General features: G+C 41.2%; 1 protein-coding gene across 1 annotated transcript; it reads left to right on the forward strand.

The window, feature by feature from the left end:
- Positions 1 to 1,299: 1,299 nt before the first annotated feature.
- On the forward strand, positions 1,300 to 9,619 carry LOC145438367 (uncharacterized). Its single transcript, XM_080315771.1, has 6 exons — positions 1,300 to 1,533; positions 2,816 to 2,966; positions 3,229 to 3,398; positions 3,460 to 3,589; positions 4,913 to 5,372; positions 8,890 to 9,619. The coding sequence occupies exons 1-6, from the start codon at positions 1,383 to 1,385 to the stop codon at positions 8,941 to 8,943; spliced, it is 1,116 nt and encodes a 371-aa protein (XP_080171897.1). The 5' UTR covers positions 1,300 to 1,382; the 3' UTR covers positions 8,944 to 9,619.
- Positions 9,620 to 14,889: the final 5,270 nt, after the last annotated feature.

Below are 14,889 nucleotides of genomic sequence, written 5' to 3' on the forward strand. Positions count from 1 at the left end.
TGGGTTCAGTCAGCACTTTGTTGCCTTGTCGGAATTGGATATCAATGTCACCGACTTGTTTCTAATGGTGACTAGAGTGGAAACGTGACCGCTGTTGGATGGTTAAATGTGGCCTATGAACATAAATATGCCGGACATTTGCTGTATTGAGAGATCGTATAAATATCTCTTTCTAAGAATCTCAACATTCGATAGAAATGTGCTGGATAATACAACCATTATTAATCTACTTAGAATTGCTCCGCCGGCCGGATGAAATAGTCCCTGTGTTACACTATAGTCAGATGCTCCAGTGTCTGGCATCCAATGGCGCTAATTACCATCACAGTCGGATAAATCTAATATTCACAACGAAAACGCGGTATGTGCTGCATTGTGACAAGCTGTTACGCCATCGTCACTACACTTGATATAGTCAATATAGTTGCGTGCGTGCAAATGTCATTTTAAACCGGTTTTGTCATCTTCAAGTTGTTAATCTTTCACTATGGATAACCTGGATATATACATACAGTAACATTACTATATAAATATTATTCACTGTGTCGCATGCTTTATTTTGCCGAATTGGGGTCACAGAGCACCAAAACAGTAATTGAAAACCCCAGATCTTAGATTCGCAAAGGTAGCGAGGCTGTGATAAGGTTTGAAGTGCGTGTATTCTCTTTTGCCAGTCAATGTCGCATGATCATCAAATTAAGGCCAAATTTGCGCTTCAGTCCATTAAATCCTCTGACTTTATTTTAGTACAGCCGGCGACTCAAGCTTTTAATCTGAATCAACTGAAAACGATTAGTGCTGTCAGTAATGGGAGTTATGAAAAATAGAGTTCGCATACGTAATGATACGCAATTCCGCTCGGAAAAACGAAGTATAGTGTCGCCATGAAGTTGTCCTTTGTCACTACCGGTATTCGGTACAATCTTCTCAACAGCGCGTAGTAAGAACAGGTTTTGGAGATAGTGAAACAATGGTTTCGCTCGTTAAGTAACTGGAATCTGCGTTTCCGAGTGTCTGTACATTGTACAAGGAGTTGGCGGTGCGCGGTCAAATTTTCAACGGAATTCAGACCACAGCAAGTAGTCATGTGCTGGGCGGTCTGAAATTATGGAGTTCTGCCAAGTATAGTTCAAAGTCCAAACTAACGATTATTCAAAGCATTTCAAGTGAACTATGCTTGTCTGTTATCAGAGGACATCAGACATATATAATGCATGATATTGTCGACAGACCACAGACAATCAACGCTGTGGTTAGTAACCATCGCCGACAGATGCAGTGATCTATATACGACTTGTGTGGCATAAACCTACTTAAAATAGCTTGCAACTCAATTCGTCCATTTGATTAAGATTGAGAGTAGCATATAACTATTGTCAGCAATGAGCTTAACTGCTGTTGTCGCGATATCGATTTTACTGTTGCTTGCGCAACAGAATATTGATGTCAACGGGGTCCGGATTGAGGATTGCCCGGCAGAGGACAGGGATATGTGTTCCGACAATTCTATTTCATGCATTCAATGGATGAAAAGTAAGTAACAAAGGAAAATATATTATACTGTACTATACGTCCAGCGTTTCCACCTTCTTTGAGCCCTGGGGCAATTTGAAGTATTAAACAATAAAATCAATGCCCCGAATTGTGTGGAGTTGCGGCCATATGAGTATACACTAGGGATTTAGAGGTTCACGTTCACAAACGAACCTTGGCAGGTTCTGCACTGTGAACCTTTTTCTTGTATTTCACATCAATATAACATCTTTGGCTCAAATTCTTTGCATTTCAACTTCGGTCCACTCTATGCGAGGCGCTGGCAGCATAAAATTAACAATAATCAAGCATGCACCTTGCCAATCTAAGTTTTGCTTGCTTTGTTACAAAGGTTTGCTCGAAATATTAAGCTTTCCTATTGTGAATAATTAGTGACTCTCTGCTGCGAGCTCGAACCGCAATCACACAACACCAAAAACGAAATAAAGTACCATGTAGGTATAGTCAGCGAATGATGCTTTACCAATCATTGAAGACTGCGTAGTTGTCTAAGGTAAAACTCCAGCCGGCGTAGGGAATCCATATTGATTTGATGTTTATTGTACCATGAAAACCAAATCTGTCCGATTGGGGTGTTGGCGCTACTGAATGGGGCAGTATCGGTTACAAGTATAGAAACCCGTTTTACACTCTGTTCAATATCGATGTAGCAATAGTCAGAAGCCGAATACATTGCCCGGATTGGCCTTGATCGTTAAGGTGGAATCTTATATTCCCTGGCCAGGTCTCGTCGAAATTGTTGGCAAAGCGACCGCAGATATTGATTTTATGGGATTATTATAGCATTTTATTGCTTCAGTTGACAAATTTGGTGACGTTTAAAAGTCAACATGTAGTTCAGCATTGTGGCATAAGGTGGTCTGAGTCGTCGCAGGGTATCGTGTACAATAATATATCGCTTCACTGAAATGTAGGAACTAGCGTGACGTCATAAGGTTCACGGTCGCGTTCACACAGAACCTTTCAAAAAGGTTCACCTTCACACGAACCTGAACCTTTCAGGGGTTCACACCATCCCTAGTATACACTTTGTAATGCTGCTGCGTTCTTTTCTAAGCAATGTCTAACTTCAATGGCGGATACGGTAGCATAGTAGCCTGCGTGTGAAGAATGCTAATGTGATGATATGAAAGAATATGTCTACGAATGAATAAACTCACCTTTCAGGTTTTACATATTTGTCCATCTGAATTGAAAGGAATCTTCTGCCTCAATCATAAACCGCACCGCACATCAATGTATGTATCCCTATACGTTACAGAAAATTACGTGTACATCGAAGGATGTCGTGGAATGGACGGTCGTCAGCCAGCGAAGTCTGCCCATGTCCCCGAAACATTACGATTCGAGCCAAGCGATGAGATGATACATACTCGATTGCCACCCAACTGGACATACTCGGTCTATCGCAGGTACTATTCGAATGTTGAATCGCAAGTTATAGTAACGGGTAGGGACGGTGTGAGCCTCTGACAAATATCAGTCTTGATCGCATCGAGTTTTCGAAAAACCGGCCTCATTCTCTTCGTGACAGGGTTCTAAATTTTGATTCTGCCATGACATACAATCATTCATAATGGCCAAGGCTTTTTAAGCAGCTACGTGTGCCTGTGCCCTAGTAAACGCCGTTTTTGATCGTATCATATCGAATCCATATCGCATTTTCTGTTACAGAAACTACGACTCTGGTGCCTTAACACCAGTTCAAGACTGTTGCGACATGACTAAAAATGACCTATGTCCGCTGCCTGCTCCGGACTACGATAACGAACAATACATTGCTATTTTCCCGTTCACGCGCGATGATAATTACACAAGGTACTGCACATACGTGGTGGAATATGGTGAGAGCTATTGAAATTCGGCGGAGTTAGCAACGATTCGATGTGAGATATAATGTTTTAGATGATGTGCCCGTTGTCGAGTGTGAGGAAGGCAGAGAAATAATAAATCCTTGCATCGTCTTCGAGAACGGGGAGTACACGGTTCGGTATAAATATGAACCTTCATCGCCCAATTACAGACCGCAAAAATTGTAAGTTCAATATTTTTGTGTTGTGCCCTATTCAGCTGTAGAATTTCAAAACACTAAAGTCATATATTTCTTTCCAAAGAAGTCCAAAAGGCAATAGTCACAGAACACAGATTTCGAATCGTTAAAACCAGTTTTTTTATGCATTACCCACTTTGAAAAGATTCTTGTAGGCGCGGAACTTCAATATACAATTAGATACTATATCATATTGGAATAAACCCGACTATTTCCGGATGACACAATCCGCCAGGCTAGTTTTTGCCAACAAAAGGAGTTCGTGTATGCTCTAATCTAAAAATAGTATATTGAACGACATCTGTTTCGCCTTGATTACTCGAATTTCCATGTCATATTTCCACGTCATATTTGGTGACGCGATTGCAGATATACAGTTTTCTTTTCAATTTTTTGCTACAGTAATTGTATATTGAAGTGCTGCACCTCCAACAAAACTCTTTTTATTGATCTTAGACGTCAGTCGTAAAGGTTTACGTTTTATACTAATAGACGTAGAACGTAACACGTTTGCAGATTGCTTTCGAAAAATCGTAGGACTTCGTTAAAATCCCATTATATATTTGGTCCTTTATGTAAAATGCCATACCGATAACTATAGCTATAGGCTTGAACCTTGAGCAACGCTATATGGACATTAGGGCTGTTCAAAAATAACTTCTTTTACTGGATTCCTGCCACTCACCGATTAAATTGTCAGGTTACCCTAAAAAAAGCTGCACACCAAATTTGGTTCGAATCAAACGAGTAAAAGACTCCGCAGATCTAATTAAAAATTTTAATTTACTAGAGAAAATTAAAAACGAAAATTTGACTCAATTTCAACTAGTAGAAGCGGCGTTATTTGAGTTTTTCGTTGATAATCTGAGAATTATCAATGAATCAATCTTAAAGGCCTAACTCAAATAACAAATTTGTTTTGCATCGTCTTTGAAAACAGCTCAACAATTTCAATTTCAATCTCAACTTTTCCCTAACAAATTAAAATTTTTGATTGGAACTGCGGAGACTTATTGCAGTCCGAATTGAACCAAATTTGACGTGCAGCGTTTTTTAAGGTAACCTGACAATCTAATCGGTGAATGGCTGGAATTCGAAAAAGAAAGTTATTTTTGAACAGCCCTAATGGACATTTCATAGTGTTAATTAGTCCAACCGAGATATGATCATAAAAAATGTACAACGGGTTTCGGGCTTTAAAACGCGGAACCCAGAGGTTAAAACTCAACCCCGAATTGGGCAAACTACATTGCTTAAAATCTGAGTGTCCTGCAGATTATATATCATAAATTAAATTTTCTTCTCTAGGCAACTCGATAAGTGCTATTTTACGTTACCAAATGACGCAATACCGCAAGACGCGAGCCTTAAAGTGGACGAAACTATTCAAATGAAGTCCGAATTCATCACCATCCAGCACCAGAACGGAACGGAAATCGCGTTAGTTGGAAATGCGAGTTACCCTTGCGTTCTGCATCAAGGAATTGATAACTTGTCTACTCACGAAAATATTTATTACGATGTCCACAACGAACAGATCGGCGACTATGTATGCTACGGTGTCAAATTACCAAGCTCGGATAATTACTTAAAAAGGGCACTATGCACAAGAGTTGTCGATACCGATAATCCAGCACTTGATTTCTCAGCCCCGGTATTGCCGATAGTCATCGCTGCTTCGATTGTACTAGGAATTCTCGTGGTTTTTGTTGGAGTCATCATTTATAGGCGGCATGGGAACGTGACAGATTCTGACAAAAACAAAAAGGTCAGTAAAATAGAATTAGTATAACATTAGACAAGATGTTTCAAAGGCGATGTGATATCTTAAGCCCAGAACTGTTTGCAGCGCATGCCTTTTATAGGCATACCGGGCCTACAGAATAATGAGGTAAAAAAGGTGACACCAAATATTTACGGCCCTGATTTACCATGCCGGCTCAGGAACAGGGGCAGCAATATCGCGACTTCTCTTGCGATATATGGAACAGTAGCGTACGGTATATCAGTGCCTTCATCAATTTGAAGTCCAACCTAGAGCAAACGTTATAACAACACCATAGTGACCTACAGTAGTGTGGGCACAAGCAAATCGCTCCTCTTGGTGCGATTTTTCGTGGCATTTTACTACTTTTTCTGAAATAAGAGAACTAATTCCCCAAAAAAGAGAACATTTAGGCGTCCTCCAAGGACCTATGGTAACCCTAATTTAAGGCACTATTTAGACTGGCTTCCCGAACGCGAAATTTGATAAAATTGGTATCAATGGAAAGCTACCACGGTACTGATTACGAAAATATAAACTTATTTCTGCTCAGGGTCCTGGAACCCCCCAAAATTAGTCTCGGATTTTGCATTGTGATTGAATACGGCATTGTGACGCAACAATGCCGACTGGAACATCGCGGCGTAAGCGAGAGTGTGAGTCCTTAATCGCTGACCCAACAATGGGCTATACCAGTGGTTCCCAACCTTTTTCGACCCATCGCCCCCTTTTCAAGGTCAACACCAATCATCGCCCCCCAAAATTTTGTGCACCGATAATTGGGCATACAGACTGTAATCACCGGCGGGTTGACTAAAAAAAAAAAAAAAAGGTCATCTTTCTCCGCTCAGAGCTGCAAATAACGTTTTTTCTCTCCGAATTGCTAGGTGGATGACTAAAAAAAAAAAAAAGGGTCAGCCGTTTTGACGCGTCATCGCCCCCTATCGCCCCCTTCGCTATTTTCGCCCCCCGTCGCCCCCTTTGTCCATTTTCGCCCCCCTATCGCCCCCTTCGTCATTTTCGCCCCCCTAGATCGCCAAATCGCCCCCTGGGGGGCGATATCGCCCACGTTGGGAACCACTGGGCTATACGCTTGTGGTCTGCGCTGCCGCTCACAAGTCCTGCGCTAAGGCAAGTCCTTATCCAGTAGTCTTAAGTTGCATGAAAACTGTAATTTTTTGGGATTAGCATGGCCAAATTCAAACCTAGCTTAAAAAATTTCAATAATCCAAATCGATGCTCATCTGTGAGTTGGGCCCCATACTTGACATATGAAGAAATGTATAGTCCAGGGGCGGGCAACTTCTCCAGTCGGCGGGCCGGATATAGGAAAATTAAGCACTTGTCGGTCCGGGTTGCTGAATCGATACATTATTCGCCCATTTATCCGCATATACACGGAATATATCGTATTTAGTGAATGTATTTTAACGACAGCAATGTCACTTCGATGCCGTCTGGAAGCAAGTGAGATCAGCGCAAGCTGCAAGCGTATTCGCCATTGTTGCGCAACCGATTGAGCATTCACACTCTCACTCTCGTGCGCACTTGCTCCTGAGCTGCTCAGACGTCATAGTTGCGTCACAATACTAAACTCCGTTACAATGCAACATTCGAGACTGATTCTGGGGGGTCCAGGGTTGTGAGCAGAATAAAATTTATATTTTCCCATACGGTGTCGCGGTAGCTTTCGATTGATACCAGTTTTATCAAATTTAATGCTCGGCAAGCCGGTCAAGAATTAGTGTCAAATTGCCTTTAGCCAAATGGAAAGTGGGACGTAGACCAATTTCACTGAGACGTGAGATTTGCTTGTGTCCGCACCATATAGGACAGTATGGTGCAATCCTTAATTAAGATTTCAAGGCGTTCGATAAGCCCTGTTGCCCAAATTTACCAAGATATCAATTCATTAGGGTTGAGTACATGGTGAATGCCGATAACGCAAGTCTTCTCGCTTCGACGAACTTACGCGTAAGCTTAGGGTTACCATATTTCGGAAATGTGAAATGAAGACACTTTTACAAAATCTTCTGACTTACAATTCTGCAGTAAAATCCGGAAAAAATGGTAAATCTTCCCCGACTTTGCGGTTGGTTGACTACAATTTTAAAAAAATTCAAAAAGTCATTTTTCCGACTCAGCTCCGGAAATTGACACTTTTCTTAAATTCTCTGTGGTTGACTAAAAAAAGGTCAACTTTCCAGCTCGAATCTCGAAATGCAGTTTTTCTTTCACATTATCCGTTGGTTGACTGAGAATAAAGGTCAACTTTCCGGCTCAGCTCCCGAAATAGCCGCCGGAGCGTTACTTCAGTGCTGATTTACTGTATCTCACTCGAATTTTGCCCTATATTTAAACAAAATTCCCAAAAAAGAGGACAAAATCTCAAAAAAGAGTACATTTGGGCGTTCTCCGGGGACACTTTTAAAAAAGTCAAAAAAGAGGACAAATCCTCTTAAAAGAGGACGTATGGTAACCCTAGGTTTGCTCTCTATCGCACGCTGTGCAGTGTGCACATACGTATATAATAACTATAGGGCAGGTTTTTGTTGCACTAAAATTACGAGAAAGTTGCATTTAATTTTATCAAAAGTTGCAGTAAAAAGTTGCATTTACAATTTTGTTGAATTATTAGGGTATGAGACACTCGAAAGGCTCCGTTGTATAACCTAGTTCCTGCAGAGCTGTCAAATTGTTACTTCGACTTGACGAAACATCCCAAAATCCCAAACAGCATAGCGATAACTCCCTCCCCCTAAACAAGTAGAATAACACACACCAAACCCCCTAGGTCCGCAAACGTGACCCAAGGCATTACGGAAAAACTCACTCTTGCCGACTTTATTAAAATCAATAGCCTGAAGAAGGGGACCCAGCGAAAATTATGTAATTTGCGGCGGTCTCGCCTGGGCGTTCGTCAAATGGGAAACTATTTCAAATTTAAACGACAGAATTAATTGAGCGATCTATTTACAAATTATTCGGGCACCGTCGTGCTTGGCAGAAAGAGTTGAACATCTCTCCGCTGTGTCATTGATAACAGTGAGATGCAGCTAATCCATCATATAACTCTTCGCTATGCAAATCGAAGAGAGTAGAACCATACAGAAATAGTTTATAGTATGTTTTTAAATCAATCCTTTACGTTTTTACGCAATATTTGATAAAAGTTGCAGTAAAGATTGGCTATGAAAAATAGAGAAAAGTTGCACTAATAAATCCCTCCAACCAGCTTAAAACACCATAGTACATAGATTCTTAGTATCTACGAAGCTGTCGGAAGCTGTAAAAAAAGTTGCAAAAGTTGCAAAAACTTGCCCTAATAATAACATACAATCACTAAAATTTGAAGTTTAAGCAAGTAGCGGGGAATCTCGGTAGACTGGGGACGCGGGACACATTATCATGAAAGACGGGAAACTGTTCGCAGACCGGACAAAATCCCTACGCGGGCCGTATGTTGCCCGCCCCATATAGTCGATCTGGATAACAAATAATATTATCTTCTTGATTTCAGAAGGACATCTCATTTCATGCCCTGAAACAAGAGACGGAAGATTCCCCTTGCTAGCCCAGTCATATCGCTGTTAGCTGACAATTGCGAACCAACCAACCCATATTGGGAAGTCGGACAGCCTTTGATGACAAGCCGCGCTTAAACAAGAGCCCAGTGACTTTATTTAATGCGCCATTTACACACTGTACCAAGCAGTTGTGTGAGATCTCGATATCGGCATGAAACGTGACTGCCGACATAGTTCAAGTGAATATGTTTGTGTAAACTAGGATATTTTGGGCTATGTGAAACTAAATTTCCGAACTATATTTACTTTAATAAATATAGTACACGTGGCTCCTCCCACCGTACCGTGAACCCGTACCAGTCCGTAAATTAGTTCCTGCTGGTCCACACAGGAAATTGTCACGCTTGAGCTATCGAAATCCACTATCCAGTGTGTGCATGGTGAGGCCATCAGTTCGACCACCCCCACCTGCTTGCCTCTTGACGTAAGGTCCTGGAAATCGCCCCCACAGCACGTGAAACGTACGCAAGTTATGCTTCCAATAGGCTTCCTGCGTGCAGTATTTTTGCGATAGCGAACAAATTAAAGCAACAGTACACTTGACAAAAGCAAGGCACCCCGATTGTCACTGGATGGCGTTTGAATTGACCTGGAGTAGGCTACATGATTTTCATATTTCCGGAATTCTCTCGATTTGCCTTGAATAAAACCGAAGTAAGTTTACTCACGCGTGACTCATGAGTCGGAACTCGGAAGTACGAGCATAGTGTCCTATATGGTGTCGACACAAGCAAATCTCACGGCTCAGAGAAATTTTATCACGTCACAATTTCCATTTGGCTACAGGCAATTTGACGGCCATTTTTGACAGGCTTGCCGAGCATTAAATTTGGTAAAACTGGTATCAATCGAATGCTGACTCTGCACTGACTACGAAAATATAAATTTTATTCCGCTCGCGGCCCTGGAACCCCCACAATCAGCCTCGAATTTTTCATTGTTATGGAGGTTGGCATTGAGACGCAACAATGCTGTCTGGCGAAACGATTGGCAAGCGTGCGTATTGCGAGTGTCAAAACAGCAGGGTTGTAATGACTCAAGTCGCAATTTTTTGGTGACTCGACTTGACTCGAGTCATTTCTTCAAATGCGTAATATGCCTCGATTCGAGTCAATTTTTGTATTGGCCCGACTTGTACTCGAGTCATTGTGCATGACTCGAGCCAAGACATACATTTCATTGTAACTTCGAGGAATAGTAAAGTCATATCACATTATATTGGTATTTCGTCTATCAGTCCTGGTACTTGGAAAATAGGGCCAGAAACTGTTAAAACTGAGGAAAATTACTGTATTATGAATTCGAGCCATTCTATATCACTCAAGCAGAGTTGAAAAAAGTGTATTGAGCCGGATTGAGCTGAAAACTGAACAGTGAACATAATGACTTGGACTCAGACTCGAGTCAAAACACTATGACTCGGACTCGACTCTCTACTAGCTGACTTGGACTCGGGCTTGACTTGGTGGTGAATTGAAAGTGAGTCGACATGACCCGAGTCAAAACTATAAAAGTGAGATCGACTTGTGACTCGGAACGGTGTGACTTGGTTACAACCCTGCAAAACAGCAAGTGTCGTAATAGCGTGACAGCTAAAATAGCGAGTGTTAAAACAGCTAGTGTCATTCAAAATACCGAGTTCAAGCAAACGTAGCTGTAGCTGGCATATTGAAGTTTATATTAGCAGCAGGATGTGTATGAACACTGAACAGTGAGCACTGAGCAGATGTCGTACCAGAGAAAAGATCATTCAGCTATCCCTATGAGCGTTCTTTCCGCTCATTAAGTATCAGATCCCTCGTGTGCTTCGGCTTCGTTGATGCGTAATTTGGAAGTAAAAAATAATGCTGCCTGCCTAAAATGTTATGCTATTCGCGTGGACCACTGCACTAAAAAGTATCCCACTCCTGGCCCATAGATCAAAATTCAGAGAGAACCTTAACCGTGAAAGAATGGAGTGCTTAATCTGACGAAAGATATTTTGTAAATATACTGCGGAGATAATCTAACTCGTCAACTTGGAAGTCGGGAGGCCATTGTTTCATTCTTGAGGGTCCATTACTGAACAAAAACAAAACTCAACATGGACTTGGTCATGCATTGGCTCACTATTTGGCGGATCTGATTTGTTTAATTTCCAATAGGCAAGAGAGGACAACGATGAAAAATGCTACTTTCTTGAGCTACTTCGTCGACTACATTGCGAATGGAAAATAATAGAACCACTCATTATGTCTCGAGGTTATGTCCGGGAACCGACTGGCCTGCTGCAGAAAGATTTGATAATTTCAAATCCTGCTCCAGATTTTAGTTTTAAGTAGAAATCGAAAATCAGATTTCATTTCGGTCAATGTTCAAACCCGGTAATGGATGGAATTTATTTAGAAATCGAATGAATATTGAAAATGATTGGGAATTTCGATACGAGGACTGTGGAAACAAATTAAAACAGTACAAGATTTCACGGAACTCGTACACCAGTCACGTGGACAAACATTAGCCTACGGTTTGCATTTTCCCATTTGCACGGACACTTCATCAACAATCACACTGCTCCGGGCTGACGTAGACCCCCACGAAATCGTTAGCTCCATAGAAACGTCAGCGTTATGACTTTCGCTGTCAAACTCCAGAAGTGTCCAAGTATTATGTCTCAGTTTTGAGGGCTTAGTAAACGTGTCGATTCCTTGGCCAGAACCACTTCGCTCTCTGTACGCAAATTCGTACATCATTACCTGCAACATAATATTGCTTATGAGTATGACTCTCTGCATGAATGTTAGTGCGTATTTCACGAACAGTAACCGATCTAAATCAGGAATATCAGTGATCAATAGGGCGATTTTCTTTAAAATGTCAAAAAAGTCAGAATTTTGTCAAAATTGTAGCGTTAGGTCAAAAAAAGTCAAAATTGTTAACGAAGTCAAAACATTTTTTGCAACCTGCATTTCGTTTTTATTGTAGATTTTGCACTGTCGGCGATCTTATCATTTGACATTTTACAGCTTTTAGCCTACTTTATATAGGCCTACCGTTGTAGATGGCCCATTGTCTGCTCATTGTGAATCATAAAGATTCAAATGAAACTAATAGGTTGACATGGTGTTATGCTCAACGTACCGCAATATCCTATCTGAAACAAGACTGCGTGGGCAATGCATGTTTCTTATATCAAGAAGCGCATGAGGAAAAATTGTGATGTAGACACCATTGTCCGAATGAAGCAACACCATGGGTCACCAGCAGCCGGAGCCGGAGTCGGAGCAATACATAAAATTCAGCCGGAGCCAGAGCTGGAGCCAGTTATCTGAGGGGTAGCTCCGGCTCCGACGTATTTCATAAGATGCTATTATATATGCAACAACCATATCTGCTGAGTTCACATAATCCAACAGCAGGCCTTCGCGAAATTAAGAATTTTTTCCTCTTTGGCGCTACCTTTTCCGACTAACCATATTCCTGGAGATTTAACTGCAGAGTAGTCATGTGTTCAATTTACATACATGAGTGCCGAACCTCGGTATGCGAAATATGCCTGTCAATATTGTGGGTATTCGGCATACCCGCAATTTCATCATCAGCACAACCTTGTTGGCCAATTGTGCGGTTCGAAAATAATGATCACTATGTATTACGCGAAATGGGAGAGAGGATAAAAACGTGATTTCGTTGCACATGTCGATATGACGAGCACGAGCCGAGAAATTTCATCTCATCTCATCTCATCGATACATTATTTGCCCATTTATCCACATATACACAGAATATATCGTATTTAGTGAATGTATTTTAACGACAGCAATGTCACTTCGATGCCGTCTGGGACCAAGTGAGAGCAGCGCAAACCACAAGCGTATTGGCCATTGTTGCGCAACCGAATGAGCATTCACACTCTCGTGCGCACTTGCTTCTGAGTTGCTCAGACGTCATAGTTGAGTCACAATACTGAACTCCGTTACAATGCAACTTTCGAAACTGATTTTTGGGGGTCCGGGGCCCTGAGCAGAATAAAATTTATATTTTCCCATACAGTACCGCTGTAGCTTTCGATTGATACCAGTTTTATCAAATTGAATGCTAGGAAAGCCAGTCAAAAATTAGTGTCAAATTGCCTTTAGCCAAATGGAAAGTGAGACGTAGACCAGTTTCACTGAGCCGTTTGGTTGTGTCCACACAATATAGGATTAATTAGGATTTCAAGGCGTTCGATAAGCCCTGTAGCCCAAATTTACCAAGATATCCATTCATTAGGATTTAGTACATGGTGAATGCCGATAATGCAATTCCTCTTGCTTCGACGAACTTACGCATAAGCTTAGGGTTACCATATTGTGAAAAGAGGACTCTTTTACAAAATCTTCTGACTTACAATTCTGCAGTAAAATCCGGAAAAAAATGGTAAATCTTCCCCGACTTTGCGGTTGGTTGACTAAAATTTTAAAAAAATTCAAAATGTCATTTTTCCGACTCGGCTCCGGAAATTGACACTTTTCTTAAATTCTTTGTGATTGACTAAATAAAAGGTCGACTGTCCAGCTCAAATCCCGAAATACAGTTTTTCTTTCACATTATCCGTTGGTTGACTGAGAAAAAAGGTTAACTTTCCGGCTTAGCTCCCGAAATAGCCGCCGGAGCGTTACTTCAGTGATGATTTACTGTATCTCGAATTTCGCCCTATATTTAAACAAAATTCTCAAAAAACAGGACAAAATCTCAAAAAAGAGGACATTTGGGCGTCCCCCGGGGACACTTTCAAAAAAGTCAAAAAAGAGGACAAATCCTCTTAAGAGAGGCCGTATGGTAACCCTACGTTTGCTCTCTATCGCACGCTGTGCACATACGTATATAATAACCAGCGCAGGTTTTTGTTGCACTAAATTCGATCACGAGAAAGTTACATTTAATTTTAACAAAAGTTGCAGTAAAAAGTTGCATTTACAATTTTGTTGAATTATTAGGGTATGAGACACTCGAAAGGCTCCGTTGTATAACCTAGTTCCTGCAGAGCTGTCATATTTGTTACTTCGACATTTAACAGTCTGACGAAACCTCCTAAAATTATAATTTTTCCCGGTACACAGCAAGAAAATTAAGCAATGCGGGAATTATTTCCTCAAAAATTACAAGCAGCATAGCGATAACCCCCTCCACTAAACAAGTAGAATAGCACACACCAAACCGTCTAGGTCCGCAAACGTGACCTAAGGCATTACAGAAAAACTCACTCTTGGCGACGTTAATAAAATCAATAGCCTGAAGAAGGGGACGCAGTGGAAATTATGTAATTTTTGGCGGTCTCGCCTGGGCGTTCGTCAAATGGGAAAATATTTCAAATTTAAACGACAGAATTAATAAAGCGATCTATTTACAAATTATTCGGGCACCGTCGTGCTTGGCCGGGGGAGTTAAACACCTCTCCGCTGTGTCATAGATAACAGTGAGATGCAGGTAATCCATCATATAGCTCTTTGTTATGCAAACCGAAGAGAGTAGAACCATACAGAAATAGATTATAGTATTTTTTTAAATCACTCCTTTACGTTTTTACGCAATATTTGATAAAAGTTGCAGTAAAAATTGGTTATGAAAAATAGAGGAAAGTTGCACTAATAAATCCCTCCAGACAGCTTAAATCACCATAGTACATAGATTCTGAGTATCTGCGAAGCTGTCGAAAGCTGTAAAAAAAGTTGCAAAAGTTACATTGCAAAAACTTGCCCTAATAATAACATACGATCACTAAAATTTCACGTTTAAGCAAGTATAGCGATGAATCTCGGTAGACTGGGGCCGCGGGCCACATTATCATGTAAGACGGGAAGCTGTTCGCGGACCGTACAAAATCCCTACGCGGACCGCCCTAATAATAACATACAATCACTGAAATTTGACGTTTAAGCAAGTAGCGCGGAATCTCGGTAGACTGGGGCCGC

The sequence above is a fragment of the Botryllus schlosseri genome, chromosome 4 (assembly GCF_051294905.1).
Source record: "Botryllus schlosseri isolate E-star chromosome 4, Bs_hap1, whole genome shotgun sequence".
Taxonomy (NCBI): domain Eukaryota; kingdom Metazoa; phylum Chordata; class Ascidiacea; order Stolidobranchia; family Styelidae; genus Botryllus; species Botryllus schlosseri.